At 35.6% G+C, this 19,982-nt stretch overlaps 1 protein-coding gene across 2 annotated transcripts in view; it reads left to right on the forward strand.

The window, feature by feature from the left end:
* The window catches only part of LOC114707377 (selection and upkeep of intraepithelial T-cells protein 2-like), a 59,490-nt gene that overhangs the window by 22,632 nt on the left and 16,876 nt on the right, over window positions 1-19,982 (forward strand). The window contains exons 8-13 of one of the 2 annotated variants that reach the window (XM_037202819.1): window positions 510-590; window positions 3,908-3,988; window positions 8,920-9,000; window positions 11,349-11,429; window positions 13,866-13,946; window positions 19,422-19,499. In XM_037202819.1, coding sequence (XP_037058714.1) covers window positions 510-590; window positions 3,908-3,988; window positions 8,920-9,000; window positions 11,349-11,429; window positions 13,866-13,946; window positions 19,422-19,499 — 483 coding nt within the window. The remainder of the gene's footprint in view (window positions 1-509; window positions 591-3,907; window positions 3,989-8,919; window positions 9,001-11,348; window positions 11,430-13,865; window positions 13,947-19,421; window positions 19,500-19,982) is intronic. The other variant, XM_037202820.1, reaches the window with a different exon arrangement.

Below are 19,982 nucleotides of genomic sequence, written 5' to 3' on the forward strand. Positions count from 1 at the left end.
TAGCACTGAGTGTGTACTCTCAAAGACAACAAATCATGACAGAACTGAGATAATTTTACATCTCAATTTATTGGAGCACTACTAACAACTGCCAATTGTGAAAGCACTTTCAAAGTCTGTGAACAATGGTTTAGATAAAAATATTTGAAACTTTGATATTGATGCATGGTGAAGTTTTATTCTGTTCTACAGAACAGATTTATATTTTGTAACATATGGAGTGAATGCACCTGGAAATTGATATTATCACTGATATAGCCCAGAAATACAGATATCAGGAATTTCTTCCTTTGGAGATTTTAGATTAAAATAAATACAAGAAACATTTTAAAAATGGGTGATAATGGAACTTTAGCATCTTTTCTGTGCCCCATAGTGGGATGTGATCTTTGTGATGTAGAAGATGCTACTCACTGAAACTCATGGGTTCACTAATGACTTAGGTGGGATCTTCATTCTGTCATGAGTGCTCAATTGAAGAGAATAAACATTTGTTTTTGTCTACCCAGAAAAAGTTATGGTGGAGATATGTCAAAACAAAGTTAGTATGCACATTGAGATTGATGAATGTAATGGTGATCAAATTAAAGGTAAGGCCTATGTCTAGGTCAATCTCAATATGAATATCTTTCCCCATGTGATATGAGATGATTAATTTTTTTCCTGTAGTGACAGTTGAATTCTCAGTGAACTATCTGAGAGTACAACATCCATCCATTGGGAAGTATGTTCTAAGTGTGGGCATCTTCCTTTACATAGTATGGCATCAGGTGGAATGCTTCATTGGTGAATGGGATCTGCTCCATGTGAGTATGGAGATACACCCTAAATGCCTGGTACACTGTATAAGGCAATCTCTGAAAGTAACTCATATTAGGAAGATCATAAAAATCCCTGTCAGCAGTTACATGCCTTTGCTCTGGCTGATAAGGCATGAAATGGAGGCTCATCTGTCTGCCCAGAAAGAAATTTCACACAGGACTGAGGGATGATTATATAAAACACATGAAGTTATTGCTATCCTCTGTAGCAGGAATCTTAAAACTTCTTATTAATAAAAATAAACCTGGGTCCAGTTATTAGGATGATACCTGGAAGGTCAGAGAAGCAGAACAAGCTTCAGCCACCTCACCTTGCCAATTCCTCAGATGATTTTGTTTCCTCAGACTGAAAGCTTCTCAGTCCTCATCCAGAATGACCTCAGCTGAACTATGCTGCTCAAAGCTTAAAACCTTAACCAGCCAAAAGCTTCCTGTTTCTGGTCCTCACACCTTATATATCTTTGTTCTTTCTGCCTAACTCCTTGAGATTAAAGGGTCACTTTCTGGGATTAACAGAGTTTTTCACCATGCCTAGCTGTTCCCAATGGTTTTGAACTCACAGAGATCCAGAGGTATTTTTGCCTCTGGAATGCTAGGATTAAAGGCATGCTACCACTGCCTATTCTCTATGCTTAATATTGTGACTGTTCTCTTCTCTGACCCCAGATAAGTTTATTAGCTTGCACAATATTTTTGGGAGAAAAATACCACCACAATCCCCCATACAAATTTCATATTTATCAGGAAAAGAGAAACAAAGTGAGGTTGAGAATACTTCACTTTGCTATTTTGCCAAGGAGGAGTGCAAGGGGACCAAGTTATATCTTTGCTAAGGAGCTCTCACTTGGAACAAAATAACACTGATTCTACTGTAAAAAAAATCAAATGTTATAAAGGAAGAACATGATGTAATACAGATAGACTATGAAGTATGTTTATAATCATGTAATGCTGGTATTTATCAAGGTTAATGTTTTAAAATCAGGAAAGGAAAGCAATGGAATTGTAATATTTAAGGAATACTCTGCATTGGAGCTGCTTAGAAATTGAAGATTTAAAACAATAAATGAGTTTCTCAGAACTTAGATTGTGAGGCTGTGGAACATAGGATCACATGGGACCAATATGGGTATCCCAGAAGAGGAGAAACAGTAAAGTAATGATCCATCCTGCATAACCTGAGGCAATACAAAGATATCAATCTGGATGAACTGACTTAAATGAGACAAAAGTGTCTTATAGTCCTCACACACCATAAAAGCTATTTTAATGCTGTTGGTTGTGCCAAAACTACATGATAAGAACCTACTGCTAAAGATACTGTACTCTTTGGCTTCAGTACATAAAAATCAGAATAGGACAGAGATGGAATATCCCTCTCTGACTGTGGGATTTCATAGTGCCAGTTTGCTGCTATGCAGACTACAACTGTTTTCATAAACAGTTGTAGTGTACCCACCAAATTGCATTCTAAACACAAGTGTTTCTACCCATAGAGTATTTCTGCTATTAGAATATAGAGGAAAATTAATTCTTACAGTATCTTGGAAACTCATATCTAGCCAATCTCCTGGGAATCAGTGACTTTTCTTATAACACAGTGACTTAAATTTCAGCCACAATAAAACAAAATTAATTGGCATCAACACAATTCTCTCCAAAATTCAGAAAATGTCATGACTGAATCAAAAGCATACAAGATCTGGAGGAAAGGGTGAATATTGTGTCTGTCCTTTACCTAGAAACTTTTCCTCTTGGATAGTGAAGAAAGCCTCACAACACTTCGGAAGCTAAGGAAACTTAAAGGGTCAGGAAGGTCAAACAGCTTACAAATCTCATGATTCTCATCCTCATTATTGCTGAAAAAAATCAGTAAGCAAACTATGAAGAGAAGATCGTTCCAGTGTAGGTACACAGAGCTCCAGAAAGGCAATATTCATAAATTACTAAATGGTGTGTCATACTAAAGAGGATCCTTTAGTTATATAGTTACCCTTGAGATGTCTATTTTCCTGCAAGTAATCAGAGGAAACTCATTGGTCCACCAAACTGGACCTGGTTCGAATATTTTATTAGTTCTGTTGTAAATGTCATATCTAAGAATGCTTTTGAATCACATTCCCTTTGACACATCATACAGAAATGTACCTCAGAAACCTCAAATTTGAACTTTGATATGCCTGTAGCTAGAGTTTTCCCGCCTTGTCACAGTCAGAACAAATCTTTGTCACCTGCCTCTCCCATAGCTGCTCAGACCCAACCAAGTAAACACAGAGACTTATATTGCTTACAAATGTATGGCCATAGCAGGCTTCTTGCTAATTGTTCTTGTAGCTTAAATTAATCCATTTCCATAAATCTATACCTTGCCATGTGGCTCATGGCTTACTGGCATCTTCACATGCTGCTTGTCATGGCAGCAGCTGGCGATGACTCCTTCCACCTTTCTGTTCTTTCTTTTTCTCCTCTCTGTTAGTCCCACCTATACTTCCTGATTAGCCACTGGCCAATCAGTGTTTTATTTATTGACCAATCAAAGCAATTTGACATACAGACCATCCCACAGCATATGTCCCAGAATTTCTATCACTGAGTGAATACTCTGAAAGTCACCAAATCACCATAGAACTGACAACTGTACACCTCAATTTATTGGAGCACTACTCACAATTGCCAAGTGTGAAAGCAGTTTCTATGTCTGTGAACAGAGGAGTAGATAAAAATGTGAGAATATTATATTCATGCATACTGAAGTTTTATTCTCTTACACAAAACAGAATTGTCATTTGTAGGACATTAATTGAATGCACCAGAAAATTGATATGAAAACTGATATAGCCCAGAAATACAGATATCACAAACTTACTAATTTGGGGATTGTAGCTTTAAATATATACAAGAAACATTTTAAATATTGTGATAATAGAACTTTAGTAGCTTTGCTGTGCCTCTTAGTGGGATGTGATCTTTGTGTAGTAGAAGTGGCTACTCATTCAAACTCATTGGTTCACTAAGGACTTATGTGGAATATTCATTCTGTCAAGAGTGCTCATTTGAAGGGAATAAACTTGTTTTTATCTACACAGAAGAAGTTAGGGCGGAGGTGTTTCAAAACAAAGTCAGTATGCACACGGAGACTGATGAATGTGATGGTCATCAATCTGAAGGTAAGGCATCTGTGTAGGTCAATTACATTTTATCAATATCTTTTCTCATGTGATATGGGGTGATGACTTTCTTTCCTGTAGTGACAGGTGAATTCTCAATATGATGTATTATAAATCATGAACTAAGATTAAGATATCTGAGAGTAGAACATCCGTGGGAAGGATGTTATTAGTGTAGACATCTTCTTTTACATGGTATGGCGTCAGGTGGAATGCTTCATTGATGAATGGGATCTGCTTCCTATGAGTTTGCAGATACACCATAAATGCTTGGTAGACTGTGTATTGCAATCTCTAAAAGTAGCTGATATTAAAGAAGATCATAAGAAAGCGCTATCAGCAGTTACATGCATTTCCTGAGGCTTATAATGCAAACAATGGAGGCATATATCTCTGCCCAGAAAGATATTTCCAACAGAAGTGAGGGATGAATATATAAAATACATAAATAAAGACATTGCTGTCCTACACACTAATCTCAGGTTTCTCAGGAAAAGAGAAACAAAGGGAGGATGAGAAGATGTCAACTTGCTATTTTGCAAAGCAAGAACGCAAGGGGACCAAGTAACATCTTTGCTATGGAGCTCTCTCTTTGAACAAAATATCATTAATTCTACTATAAAATAATCAAACATTATGGAAGAAGAACATGATGTGATATAAATAGATTATGAAGTATGTATATAATCATATGTAATGCTGATATTCATCAAGTTTGGTGTTTTAAAATCAGGAAAGAAAAGCAATGAAATTGTAATATTTAGGGATTATTCTGCATCTAACCTGCTTAAAATTGAGAAGATTTAAAACAATAAATGAGTTTCTCAAAACCTAGGTTGTGATGCTGTGGGGTGTAGGATCAGATGGGATCAATATGGGTATCCCAGAATAGGAGAAACAGTAAAGTAATTATCCATCCTGCATAACCTGAGGCAATGAAAATATATTATCCTGGATGAACAGATTTAAAGGAGACAAAAGTGTCTTATAACCCTCACACACCACAAAAGCTATTTTAAGGCTGTTGGTTGTGCCAAAACTACATTATAAGAACCTACTGCTAAAGACACTGTACCCTTTGGCTTCAGAACATAAAATTCAGGATAGGACAGAGATGGAATCTCCCTCTTTGACTGTGGAATTTCATAGTGCCCATTGATGCTATGTAGACTACTATTGTTTTCATAAACAGTTGTGGAGTACTCAGCAAACTGTATTCTAAACACAAGTGTTTCTACCCATAGAGTACTTCTGCTATTAGAATATAGAGGAAAATTAATCTTTTGCAGTATCTATGGAAACATGTAACCAGCCAAGCTCCTAGGAATCAGTGACATTTTTTAAAAAATAGTAACTTAAACTTCTGCCATAATAAAATAGTAATTGGCAATAAAAATTCTCTCCAAATTCCAGAAAATATCATGACTGAATCAAAGCATACAATATCTGGAGTTGAGTGTTGTGTAGGTTTGTTTTTTTACCTAAAAACACTTCTTCTTGAAGAGTGAAGGAAGACTCACAACACTTCGGAAGCTAAAGAAACTTAAAGGGATCAGAAAGCTCACACAGCTTACAAATCTCATGATTCTCATCCTCATTATTGCTTAAAAAAATCAGTAACCAAATTGTGAGGAGAAGATCTTTCCAGTGCAAGTCACTTATAAGTTGAACACAGAGTTCCAGAGAGGCAATATTAATAAATTACTAAATGGTGTGTCATAATAAAGAAAGTCCTTAATTATACAGTTACCCTTCAGATACCTATGTTCCTGCAAAGAATCCCAGAAAATGCATTGGTTCACCAAATTGGACTTTGTTGGAATAAAAAATTTTTCTGTTGCAAATATCATATCTGAGATTAAGTTTTATTCAAATTTTCCATAACAAATCATACAGAAACCTCAAATTTGAATTTAGATATGGCCTAGCATTTCTAGCACTGAGTGTATACTCTCAAAGACACCAAATCATGATAGAACTGAGACAATTTTACATTTCAATTTATTGGAGCACTACTCAAAATTGACAAGTGTGAGAGCAGTTTCTATGTCTGTGAATAATGGTGTAGATAAAAATATTTGAAACTGCGATTTCATGCATGTTGAAGTTTTATTCTGCTATACAAAACAGAATTATCATTTGTAGCATATGGAGTGAATGCACCAGGAAATTGATATTATAACTGACATAGCCCCAAAATACAAATATCAAGAATATCTTCATTTGGAGATTATAAATTCAATAAGATATAAGAAACCTTTTAAATATGTATGATAATGGATCTTTAGCAGCTTTGCTGTGACCCATAGTGGGATGTGATCTTTGTGAGGTAACAGAGGCTGCTCACTGAAACTCATTTTTTCACTAATGACTTAGGTGGAATGTTCATTCTGTCATGAGTGCTCGGTTGAAGGGAATAAACATTTGTTTTTGTCTACCCAGAGGAAGTTTAGGGTGGAGACATTTCAAAACAAAGTCAGTATGCACATTGAAACTGTTGAATGTAATGATGAACAAATTAAAAGTAAGGCATCAGTCTTGGTCAATATCAATATCTTTTCCCATGTGATATGGGATGATGAATTTCTTTCCTGTAGCGGCAGTTGAATTCTCACTGAACTATCTAAGAGCAGAACATCCATTGGGAAGGATGTTCTAAGTGTGGGCATCTTCCTTTACATAGTATGGCATCAGGTAGAATGCTTCATTGGTGAATGGTATCTGCTCCATGTGAGTATGAATATATACCCTAAATGCCCAGTAGACTGTATAAGGTAATTTCTGAAAGTAACTCATATTAGGAAGATCATAAGAAATCACTGTTAGCAGTTACATGCTTTTGCTGTGGCTAATAAGGCATGGAATAGAGGTTCATCTATCTGCCCTGAAAGATATTTGCCACAGGAGTGAGGGATGATTATATAAAACACATAAAGCTATTGCTATCCTCCATACTTTCTTAGATTTCTCAGGAAAAGAGAAACAAAGGGAGGATGAGAAGATGTCAACTTGCTATTTTGCAAAGCAGGAATACGAGAGGACCAAGTTATACCTTTGCTAAGGAGCTCTCCCTTGGAACAAAATAACATTGATTCTACTGTAAAAAAAAAATCAAATGTATGAAGGAAGAACATGATATGATACAGATAGACTGTGAAATATGTATATAATCATATGTAATGCTGATATTAATCAAGTTTGAGGTTTTAAAATCAGAAAAGTAAAGCAATAAAATTGTAAGGTTTAGGGAATATTCTGCATCTGACCTGCTTATAACTGAGAAGATTTAAAAGAATAAATGAGTTTCTCAGAACTTAGATTGTGAGGCTGTAGGACATAGGATCACATGGGACCAATATCGGTATCCCAGAATAGCAGAAACAGTAAAGTACTATCCAACTTGCATAACCTGAGCCAATACAAAGATATCAGTCTGAACGAACTGACTTAAAGAAGACAAAAGTGTCTTATAGTCCTCACACCACAAAAGCTATTTTAATGCTGTTGATTGTGACAAAACTACATGATAAGAACCTACTTCTAAAGATACTGTAACCTTTGTCTAAAGAACATAAAATTCAGGATAGGACAGAGATGGAATCTCCCTCCCTGACTGCTGGTTTTCATAGTGCCAGTTGATGCTGTCTAGACTACTAACGTTTTCATAAACAGTTGTTGGATCCCACCTAAATGCGTTCTAAGCACATATTTCTACCCATAGATTATTCTGATTATAGAATATAGAGGAAAATTAATCCTTTGCAGTATCTGTGGCAACTTGTAACTAGCCAACCTCCTGGGAATCAGTGACTTTTCTTACAACATAGTGACCTAAATTTCAGCTATAATAAAAAAATTAATTGGCATCAACAAAATTCTCTCCAAAATTCAGAAAATGTCATGACTTAATCAAAAGCATACAAGATCTGGAGGAAGGGGTGAATGTTGTGTAGGTCTGTTCTTTACCTAGAAACATTTCTTCTTAGAGAGTGGAGGACTCATGACACTTAAGAAGCTAAGGAAACTTAAAGGGATCAGGAAGTTCACACAACTTGTAAATCTCATGATTCTCATCTTCATTATTGCTTACAAAAACAGTCAGCAAACTGTGAAGAGAGGATATTTCCACTGTAAATTACTTATTAGTTGAACACAAGCTCCAGGGTACAATATTCATAACTCACCAATGCTATGTCACACTAAAGAGGATCCTTTAGTTGTAAAGTTACCCTTGAGATACTTATGTTCCCACCAGTAATCCCAGGAACCTCATTGGTCTACCAAACTGGACTCGGTTGGAATACATTTTTTGTTCTGTTGCAGATGTTATATCTGAGGTTGATTTTTAATTAAATTTCCCTTAACAAAACATATAAAAATGTACCACAGAAACCTCAAATTTGAACTCTGATATGCCTGAGGATTTCTCATACTGAGTGTATACTCTTTAAGACACCAAAACACCAGAGAACTGAGAAGACTGTACACCTCAATTTATTGGAGCACTACTCACAATTGCCAAGTGTGAAAGCAGTTTCTATGTCTGTGAACAGAGGAGTAGTTAAAAATATGAGACTGTTATATTCATGCATATTGAAGTTTTATTCTCTTACACAAAACAGAATTGTCATTTGTAGGATATTAATTGAATGCACCAGAAAATTGATATGAAAACTGATATAGCCCAGAAATACAGACATCACAAATTTACTATTTGGAGATTTTAGAGTTAAATCAATGCAAGAAACATTTTAAATATGAGTGGTAATAGAATTTTAGTAACTTTGCTCTGTCCCTTAGTGGGATGTGATCTTTGTGTAGTAGAAGGGGCTACTCATTCAAACTCATTGGTTCACTAAGGAATTATATGGAATCTTCATTCTGTCATGAGTGCTCATTTGAAGGGAATAAACTTGTTTTTGTCTGCACAGAAGAAATTAGGTTGGAGGTGTTTCAAAACAAAGTCAGTATGCACATGGAGACTGATGAAAGTGATGGTCATCAATCTGAAGGTAAGGCATCTGTGTAGGTCAATTACATTTTATCAATACCTTTTCTCATGTGATATGGGGTGATGACTTTCTTTTCTGTAGTGACAGGTGAATTCTCACTATGATGTATTATAAAATATGAACTAAGATTGATATATCTGAGAGGAGAGCATCCATTGAGAAGGATGTTCTTAGTGTAGACATATTCTTTTACATGGTATGACATCAGGTAGAATGCTTCATTGATGAGTGGTATCTGCTTCCTGTGAGTTTGCAAATACACCATAAATGCTTGGTAGACTGTGTATTGAAATCTCTGAAAGTAGCTCACATTACAGAAGATCATAAGAAAGCTCTATCAGCAGTTACATGCTTTTCCTGCAGCTGATAAGGCAAGAAATGGAATCATATTTCTCTGCCCAGAAAGAAATTTCCCACAGGAGTGAGGGATGATTATATAAAATACATAAATAAAGACATTGCTGTCCTCCACACTAATTTCAGGTTTCTCAGGAAAAGAGAAACCAAGGGAGGATAAAAAGATGTCAATTTGTCATTTCCCACATTTGGAAGTAGTGTGGACAAGTTAGATCTTTTCAATGGAGCTCTCCATTGGGAAAAAATATCTTAGATTACACTGTAAAAAATCAAATGATATGGAAGAAGAAAATTACATAATCCTGATAGAATGTCAAGCATGTATACTCTACACTGAGCTGATTAAAATTGAGAACATTTAAAACAACAAATAAATTTCTCAGAACCTAGAACATCATGCAATTGGACATAGGATCAGTCAGGACTAATATGGGTATCCCAAAATAGGAGAAACAGTAAGGTAACTATTCATTCTGCATAACAATAAGGAATAAAAGAGTCTGGATGAACTGACTTAAAGAAGACAAAAGTGTCTTATACTCCTCACAGACCACAAAGGCTATTTTAATGCTGCTGGTTGTGCCAAAACTAGATGTTAAGAACCTACTGCTAAAGACACTGTAAACTTTGGCTTCAGAACATAAAAATCTGGATAGGACAGAGATGAAATCTCCATCCCTGACTGCGGGATTTCATAGTGCCCATTGCTGCTATGTAAACTACTATTGTTTTCATAAACAGGTGTTGGGTACCCAACAAAATGCATTCTAAACACAAGTGTTTCTACCCATAGATTACTTATGCTTTTAGAATATAGAGGAAAATTAATCTTTTGCACTATCTATGGAAAAACGTAACCAGCCAACCTCCTGGTACTCAGAGAATTTTGTTACAATATAATGATTAAATTTCAGCCACAATAAATAAATACATTGACATTAACACAATTTCCTCTGAAATTCAGAAAATATCATGAATGGATCAAAGCATACAAGATCTGGATTAAGGGGTGGAGTGTTGTGTAGGTCTTTCTTTTAACTAGAATCATTTCTTCTTCGAGAGTGAAGGAAGACTCACAACACTTAGGAAGCTAAGGAAACTTAAGGGGATCAGGAAGCTCACACAACTTACAAATCTCATGATTCTCATCCTTATTATTGCTGAAAAATCAGTAAGCAAATTGTGAAGACAAGATCTTTTTAGTGTAATTATTTACACTAAATAGGCAGCAGTATTCATAACTCACCAAAGGGTGTATCATACTTAGGAGGATCCTTTAGTTATATAGTTACCCTTGAGATACCTATGTTATTACAATAATCCCAGGAAACTAATTGGTCCACCAAACTGGACTTGGTTGGAATATTTTCTTAGTTCTGTTGTAGATGTCATATCTGAGATTGTTTTTGATTCACATCTTCCATGATGAATCATACAGAAAGGTACCTCAAAAAGCCTAAAATCTGAAATTTGATATGCCCCAGAATTTCTATCACTGAGTCTATATTCTCATAGATTCTAAATAGAATTAAAATAAATGTACATCTCAATTTATTGGACGACTACTCACAGTTGCCAAGAGTGAAATCAGTTTCAATGTCTGTGAACAAAGGTGTAGATAAAAATATATGAGACTATGATATTCATGCATGTTGAAGTTTTATTCTGTTATACAAAACAGAATTGTCATTTGTAGCATATGGAGTGAATGCATCAGGAAATTGATATTATAGCTGATATACCCAGAAACACAGACATCATGAATTTCCTCACTTGGGGATTGTAGAGTTAAATAGATACAAGAAACAATTTAAATATGTGTGATAATGGAACTTTAGCAGCTTTTCTGTGCCTCATAGGGGGTGTGATCTTTGTGAGGTAGACGAGGCTACTCATTCAAACTCATTGGTTCACTAAGGACTTGCGTAGAATCTTCATTCTGTTATGAGTGCTCAATTGAAGGGAATAAACTTTTGTTTTTGTCTACCCAGAGGAAGTTAGAGAGGAGTCGTTGCAAAACAACATCAGTATTTACATTGAGACTCATGAATGTGATGGTGATCAATCTCAAGGTAAGGCATCTGTGTAGGTCCATCACAACATCAATATCTTTTCCCATTTGATATGGGATGAAGACTTTATTTCCTGTAGAGACAGGTAAATTCTCATTGTGATTGATGTATAACAAATCATGAAACTAAGACTGAGATATCTGAGAGTAGAGTATCCATTGGGAAGGAATTCTTAGTGTAGACATCTTTCTTTACATGGTATAGCACCAGGTGGTATGCTTCATTGATGAATGGGATCTGGTTCATGTGAGTATGGACATACACCATAAATTCCTGGTTGGCTGTATATTGCATTCTCTGAAAGTAGCTCACATTACAGAAGATCATAAGAAAGCTCTATCAGCAGTTACATGCCTTCCCTGTGGCCGATAAGGAATGAAATGGAGGCATATCTGTCTGACCAGAAAGAAATTTCCCACAGGAGTGTGGGATGATTACATGAAAGACATAAATAAAGATATTGTTGTCGTCCACACTAATCCCAGATTTCTCAGGAAAAGAGAAAAAAAGGGAGGATGAGATGTCAACTTGTCATTTCTCACAGCTGGAAGGTAGTTGGGACAAGTTAGATCATTGAAATGTAGCTCTCCCTTGGAACAAAATAACTTAGATTCCACTGTAAAAAACATCAAATGATATGGAAAGAAATTATGTAATACTGATAATTTTTAAGCATGTATATAATCCTATGTAATACTTATATCCACCTAGTATGATTTTTTTAATATCAGGAATGAAAAAGCAGTGAAATTATAATGTCTAGGGAGTAATTTGTATCTTAGCTACTTAAAATTGAGAAGATTTAAAACAGCAAAGAAGTTTTTCAGAACATAAATTGTGATGCTGTGGGACATAGGATCAGACAGGACAAATATGGGCATCCCAGAATGGGAGAAACAGTAAAATAACTATCCATCCTGCATTACTTGAAGCAATAAAGTATATCAGTCTGGATGAACTGACTTAAAGAAGACACAAGTAACTTATATTCCTCACAAAACAAAGGCTATTTCTACTGATGTTGGTTGTGCCAAAACTAGATGTAAAGAACCTACTGCTAAAAACACTGTATCCTTGGGCTTCAGAACATAAAAATCAGGATAGGACAGAGATGGAATATCCCTTCCTGACTGCTGGCTTTCATAGCGCCAGTTGATGTTATGTAGACTACTATTGTCTTCATAAACAGTTGTTGGATCCACACCAAATTGCATTCTAAACACAAGTGTTTCTACCCATAGAGTACTTCTGATATCAGAATATAGAGGAAAATTAATCTTTTGCAGTATCTGTGGAAACTGGTAACTAGCCAAGTTCCTGGGAATCAATGACTTCTTACAACATAGTGACTTAAATTTCAGCCATAATAAAATGTTAATTGGCAATACATAATTCTCTCCAAAATTCAGAAAATGTCATGACTGAATCAAAAGCATACTATAGGAAGTTGTGTAGGTCTGTCCTTTACCTAGAAACATTTCTTCTTGGAGAGTGAAGGAAGACTCACAACACTTAGGAAGCTAAGGAATCTTAAAGGGATCAGGAAGCTCATACTACTTACAAATCTCATGATTCTCATTCTCATTATTGCTTACAAAATCAGTAAGCAAATTGTGGAGAGAAGATCTTTCCAGTGTAAGTTACTCATAAGTTGAGCAAAAAAATTCCAGGGAAGCAATATTCATAACTCACCAAAGGGTGTGTCATACTAAGGAGGATCCTTATTTATACAGTTACTCTTGCAATACCTATGTTATTACAATAATCCCAGGAAACTCATTGGTCCACCAAACTGGACTTTGTTGGAATACTTTCTTTGTTCTGTTGTAGATGTCTTTTCTGAGATTGTTTTTGACTCACATCTACCATGACAAATCATACAGAAAGGTACCTCAGAAACCTCAAATTTGAATTTAATATGCCCTAGCATTTCTAGCACTGTGTATATTCTCATAGACTCCAAGTCACCATAGACTGAGATAATTGTACATCTCAATTGGTTGGAGCACTACTCACAAATGCCAAGTGTGAAAGCTGTTTCAAAGTCTGTGAACAAAGTGTAGATAAAAATATCTGAGACTGTGATATTCATGCATGTTGACGTCTTATTCTGTTATATAAAACAGAGTTGTCATTTACAGTATATGGAGCGAATGCACCAGGAAATTGATATTATAGCTGATATAGCCCAGAAATACAGATATCAAAAATTTCTTCATTTTGGGATTGTAGAGTTAAATAGATTCAAAAAACATTTTAAATATATGTGATAATGGAATTTTAGTAGCTTTGCTGTGTCCCATAGTGGGATGTGATCTTTTTGAGGTAGAAGAGTCTACTCATTCAAACTCATTGGTTTACTAAGGACTTACATGGAATCTTCATTCTGTCATGAGTGCTCTATTGAAGCAAATAAACTTTTTTTTGTCAACCTAGAAAAAATAATGGAGGAGTTGTTTCCAAATAAAGTCAGTATGCACATTGAGACTGATGAATGTGATGGTGGTCAATCTGAAGGTAAGGCGTCTGTGCAGGTCAATCACAATATCAGTATCTTTTCCTATGTGATATGCGATGATGACTTGCTTTTTTGTAGTGACAGTTGATTTCTCACTGTGATGTATTATACATCATGAAACTAAGACTGAGATATCTGAGAGTAGAGCATCCATTGGGAAGAATGTTCTAAGTGTGGACATCTTCCTTTACATAGTATAGCATCAGGTGGAATGCTTCACTGATGAATGAAATCTGCTTCATGTTAGTATGGAGATATACCCTAAATGCCTGTTAGTCTGTATATTGCAATCTCTGAAAGTAACTCATATTATGAATATTATAACTAAGTTCTGTCAGCAGTTACATGCCTTTGCTGTGACTCATAAGACATGAAATGTAGGCTCATCTGTCTGCTCAGAAAGAAATTTCTCATAGGAGTGAGAGATGATTATATAAAAGACATAAAGCTATTGTTATCCTCCACATTAGTCTCAGATTTGTCAGGAAAAAAAGAAACAAAGGGAGGATGAGGATATGTCAACCTGACATTTTCCACAGCTGGAAGTGGGGAGTGTTATATCTTTGCTATGTAGCTCTCATTTTGAACAAAATAACTTAGATTCTACTGTAAAAAAAAATCAAATGTTATGGAGGAAGAATATAATGAGATACAGATTTACTAGCAAGTATGTATATAATCGTATGTAATACTGAAATCCATCATGTTTTATTTTTTAATATCAAGAAAGAATAAGCAGTGAAATTATAATATTTAGGGAATTCTCTGTATCTGAGCTGCTTAAAATTGAGAAGATTTAAAATAATAAATGATTTTCTCAGAACCTAGATTGTGATTCTGTGGGACATAGAATCAGATGGGACCAATATGGGTGTCCCAGAATAGGAGACACAGTAAACTAAATATCCATCCTGTATAACCTGAGGCAAGACAAAGATATCAGTCTGGTTGAACTGATTTTAAGGAGACACAAGTGTCTTACACTCCTCCAAGACCAAAAAAACTATTTCTAATGCTGTTGGTTGTGTCAGTACTGGATGATAAGAAACTACTGCTAAAAACACTGTACGCTTTGTCTACAGAACATAAAAATTCAAGATAGGAAAGAGATGGAATCTCCTTTCCTGACTGCAGGATTTCATAGAGCCAGTTGATGCTATGAAGACCGCTATTATTTTCATAAATGGTTCTTGTATCCCCACTAAATTGCATTTTATACATAAGTGTTTCTACCCATAGAGTACTTCTGCTATCAGAATATAGAGGAAAATTAATCTTTTGCAGTGTCTGTGTAAACTCAGAACTAGCCAACCTCCTGGTAATCTGTAGCTGGAGAGTTTCTCTCCAGCTCCCGCCAAACCCCGGCAGTCTCACAGCCCAATTATAAAATAAACACATAGACTCTTATATTATTTAAACTGTTTGGCCTAATTGCTGAGGCTTCTAGCTATCTAGTTCTTACATCTTAAATTAACCATTTCTATAAATCTATACCTTGCCATGGCTTGTGGCTTATCAGTATCTTACATGTTGGTACTCATGGTGGCATCTGGCAGTCTCCTGACTCAGCCTTCCTGTTCCCAGAATTCTCTTCTCTGCTTGTCCTGCCCATACTTCCTGCCTGGCTACTGGCCAATCAGCATTTATTTATACAGATGATATCCACAGCACTTTCCCTTTTCTTTTTTTTTCAAAAAGGAAAGTTTTAACTTTCACATAGTAAAATTACTTATAACAAAACAATTATCAAGCAAGAGTTACAGTTACAATATCTAGTCTATTTATAATATCTAGTCTATTTGTATTTGGTGAAATTAAAGAAGATATCCTATCTATCCTATATTTGTGAGTCTAAGGTTTCATATCTAACTTATCTTTTATCATAACTAAGGAAAATTATAACTATCTAGTCTCCAACTACGTCAAAGACCTCAGAAGGATATAATATTATCTGAGAAATGGGAGAAGAATACAAGCAACTTCTCGGGAGTCTTGCAAGAGTAGACAAAGACAGCTGGCAGCCTGGACAGACATCCAAAGTTTCTCTGTAAAGTTGGGGCATCTGTCTTCAGCCCACAGACCTAGAATCTCCCAGTCATTTTTCTCTCTGTCCTGTAGAATTTCCAGCAGTTTTCTCTGCAAAGTAGGAACCTGAAGGACCATTTTGCCAAGCAAAGTCCAGTGGTCACCTTCCTATTGGTCCTGCATGTCCAGTTGATCAAGTAGTCCAGGCAAGAACAGTTTCTTGCCTAAATGGATATTTTTCCCAAGAAAAAGATAAATGCCATATAGTGTGTCTTCAATGCCCATCCTCCTCTATGAAGTAAATCCGTGTTGCTAGGAGCAGACATTTCACATTGTCCAGAAAGTCTAAATTTTTAAAACATTTTAAATGCCATATTCTGTAGGTCTTTGAAGTATTCTTCAAATACTTCTCTATCTGAAATATATCTATATATACCTAGGAAACTAAAGTAACATAAGTTTGATTATCATAGAAGACTACTTATTAATCTGTATTTCTTAATTACCCATTACAATTAATTGAGCTGTACAAACATAATATCTTAAACAAGAGTAGAAATATATATACAGTATAACAAAATTAACTTTAAATTTATATCAATAAACTAAAATCCATACCATTGTAAAATATTTCAAACAAGTTGTTGCTCTTTAAAGGTAAATTCAATAATCCAAACTTTTATCCTACCATATCTATATCCTATCCTCCTTTTTTCTTTAGAAAGATTGATTATGGCCAATAACAATTTGTAACCAATAACCTAAACAAAGACAAACATCCATAATCCATTTTTGGGAAATGTGGGAATAGTTTTCTAGGCTACTTCCTGCTGATAGGGGCACTGGTAGTCTTATGGGGATCTGGAGAAAATTAAGAATTATAGTTAAGGGCTGGAGAGATGGCTCAGTGGTTAAGAGCACTAGCTGTTCTTCCAGAGGTCCTGAGTTCAATTCCCAGCAACCACATGGTGGCTCACAACCATCTGTAATGAGATTGGTGCCCTCTTCTGGCCTGTAGTTATATGTGCAGACAGAATACTGTATACATAATAAATAAATAAATCTTAAAAAAAAAAAAAAAAAAAGAATTATAGTTAAGTTCTGACTGGAGTCTGTGAGGCTGCATTTTCTGAGCCAGTTGCCTTGAAGATGATTTTGGATGTTGGATGATCTGAGCCATAGTATCATTGGAGACCTTGCAGTGGGTCTTGGCTGGTTAAACCTGATGTATCTTAATCTGGAACAAATCCATAGCCTCTAGCTTTCTGTTGAAAGAAAAGCAGAGCCTCCTTTTGAAAGCAACATATCCTTACATCCAAATTTTGAAGTCAAGGTATCTTTAAAATATACATATTGGCTTAACTCAACAGCTTTTACAATCAAATGTCTTTCTGCAGTTAAGAATCTCAAAGACAACATAATCCAGATTCTCTGTGTAATATCCATCTTTACATGGCTTATTTTTATACTTCCTTTATTGCATCTTTAAAGACTTTATTTTTTAAAACTACATATATATACATATATATGTATGTATGTGTGTATATATATGTGTGTGTGTATATATATCTTTTAAGCCTACCTACATTTTTACACACACTGTAAACTATTCCATCTGAATCTGTCTTATTGTGAACCTTTTGCTTTAAACTGCAGCATTCTAAGACTGAAATGGCACTATAACTGCCGGCTCTGCCCACCTCAGCTTCCCAACATGGTGGTGGTACATTTACCGCCAGCTCTGGGAGCCATAAACTCTTAGAAACAGTGGGTCTATTCTTTTATGAAAGTAGCATTTATCCCAGAAACATCTTTTTTAACTAGCAAAACTATATCCAACATGCAGCATAGTGCACAACTTGGAGACACTTCTGTGTAACATAGCATAGGTCAAGCCTGCATGCCACAAACCTGCCATAGAGTAAGTAGATCAAACCTGCAGGCTGCCGCTAACTTGAGAGAGACAACTAGGAAGCTGTTTTTAGCTCCTCTTTAGAATCTTGTTTCTCAGGTTTTAGGTGGAAACTCTTGCCAACCCATTGGGCACCATTTGTAGCTGGAGAGTTTCTCTCCAGCTCCCGCCAAACCCCAGCAGTCCTGCAGCCCAGTTATAAAATAAACACACAGACTCTTATATTATTTAAACTGTTTGGCCTGATGGCTCAGGCTTCCAACGATCTAGTTCTTACATCTTAAATTAACCCATTTCTATAAATCTATACCTTGCCACATAGCTTACCAGTATCTTACATGTTGGTACCCATGTTGGTGGCTGGTAGCATGTCCTGACTCACCCTTCCTGTTCCCAGAATTCTCTTCTCTGCTTGTCCTGCCTATAATTCCTGCCTGGCTACTGGCCAATCAGCATTTTATTTATATGTGATATCCACAGCAGGAATCAGTGATTTTTCTTACAACATAGTGACTTAAACTTCAGCCATATTAAAAAAAAAAAATCGGCATCAACATAATTCTCTCCAAAATTCAGAAAATGTCATGACTGAATCAACAGCATATAAGACCTATAGGAAGGTGTGAATATTGTATAGGTCTGTCCTTTACCTAGAAACATTTCTTCTGGGAGAGTGAAGGAAGACTCCCAACACGTAGGAAGCTGAGGAAACTTAAAGAGATCAGGAAGCTCACACAACTTACAAATCTCATGATTCTCATCCTCATTATTGCTTATAAAATCAGTAAGTAAATTGTGGAGAGAAGATCTTTCCAGTGTAAGTAACAAAAAAATTCCAGGGAAGCAATATTCATAACTCACCAAAGGGTGTGTCATACTAAAGAGGATCCTTTAGTTATACAGTTACTCCTGAGATAACTATGCTCCTACAAGTAATCCCAGGAAACTCATTGGTCCATCAAACTGGACTTGGTTGGAGTACTTTCTTTGTTCTGTTGTAGATGTCTTATCTGAGATTGTTTTTGATTCACATCTCCCATGACAAATCATACAGAAAGGTACCTCAAATAACCTAAAATGTGAACTTTGATATGCCCCCAAATTTCTAGTGCTGAGTGTATATTCTCATAGACTCCAAGTGACCATAGAACTGAGATAATTGTACATCTCAATTTATTGGAGAACTACTCTCAATAGCCTAGTATGAAAACAGTTTCAATGTCTGTGAACAGAGGAGTAGATAAAAAAAATATGAGTTTTATTCTGTTATGCAAAACAGAATTGTCAGTTGTAGGTCATGGAGTGAATGCACCTGGAAATTTATATTATATCTGATGTAGCCCAGAAATACAGATATCACAAATTTCCTCATTTGGAGTGTGAAAGGGAGACAAGAAATATTGTGAGGTTTTAATAGGCCAATGATTATGATATATTTGAAAGAAAGTATCTTAAAGAAATTCATCATTATATGTGATGAAATGTATGTGACAATAAAAAATAAAATTCTCAAACTTGTATAAATTTTTTGACATAGTTCTAAATATCAAGAGCACAATCAGTTCCTCTAGATCTCCTCTAAGGGATGCAGTATATCCATCCTCTAAGGATTTGGGTAAGACTATTTTTATATTTCTCTGACGTATCTCTTTTAGGTTTCTATCTGCTCTTCTTTACACTGCTATCTGAATGAAAGAGTTGAATTTTCTATCATCTCTTGTGTGGGGCATTGTGAATGCTCACTCATTTGAAAGCCTCAAAGTTACAACTTTCTCTGTGGTAGTTGATATCCTGTAGAGATAAAATTTTTCAAAAGTTTTCTTCTTATTGATATTATCCAAAATTTTTTACATCTTTATTTTCAAATGAGAGGTGGAGAGAAAGACACACAGGGAATGACAGAAATCTTTTGAAACCATAAAGTCTTCCCCCAGTGACACACCTCCTCCAACAAGACCACACCTATTAATCCTTCCCCAAAAATTCCAACTGATGACTGTATATATAAGACTATGGTGGCCATTCTCATTCAAAACACCACAGTGACTATAATTCTTTAACAGAAGAATGGAAACTACCTATGATAGTTAAGTTCTTA

Source organism: Peromyscus leucopus, chromosome 2, assembly GCF_004664715.2.
Source record: "Peromyscus leucopus breed LL Stock chromosome 2, UCI_PerLeu_2.1, whole genome shotgun sequence".
NCBI lineage: Eukaryota > Metazoa > Chordata > Mammalia > Rodentia > Cricetidae > Peromyscus > Peromyscus leucopus.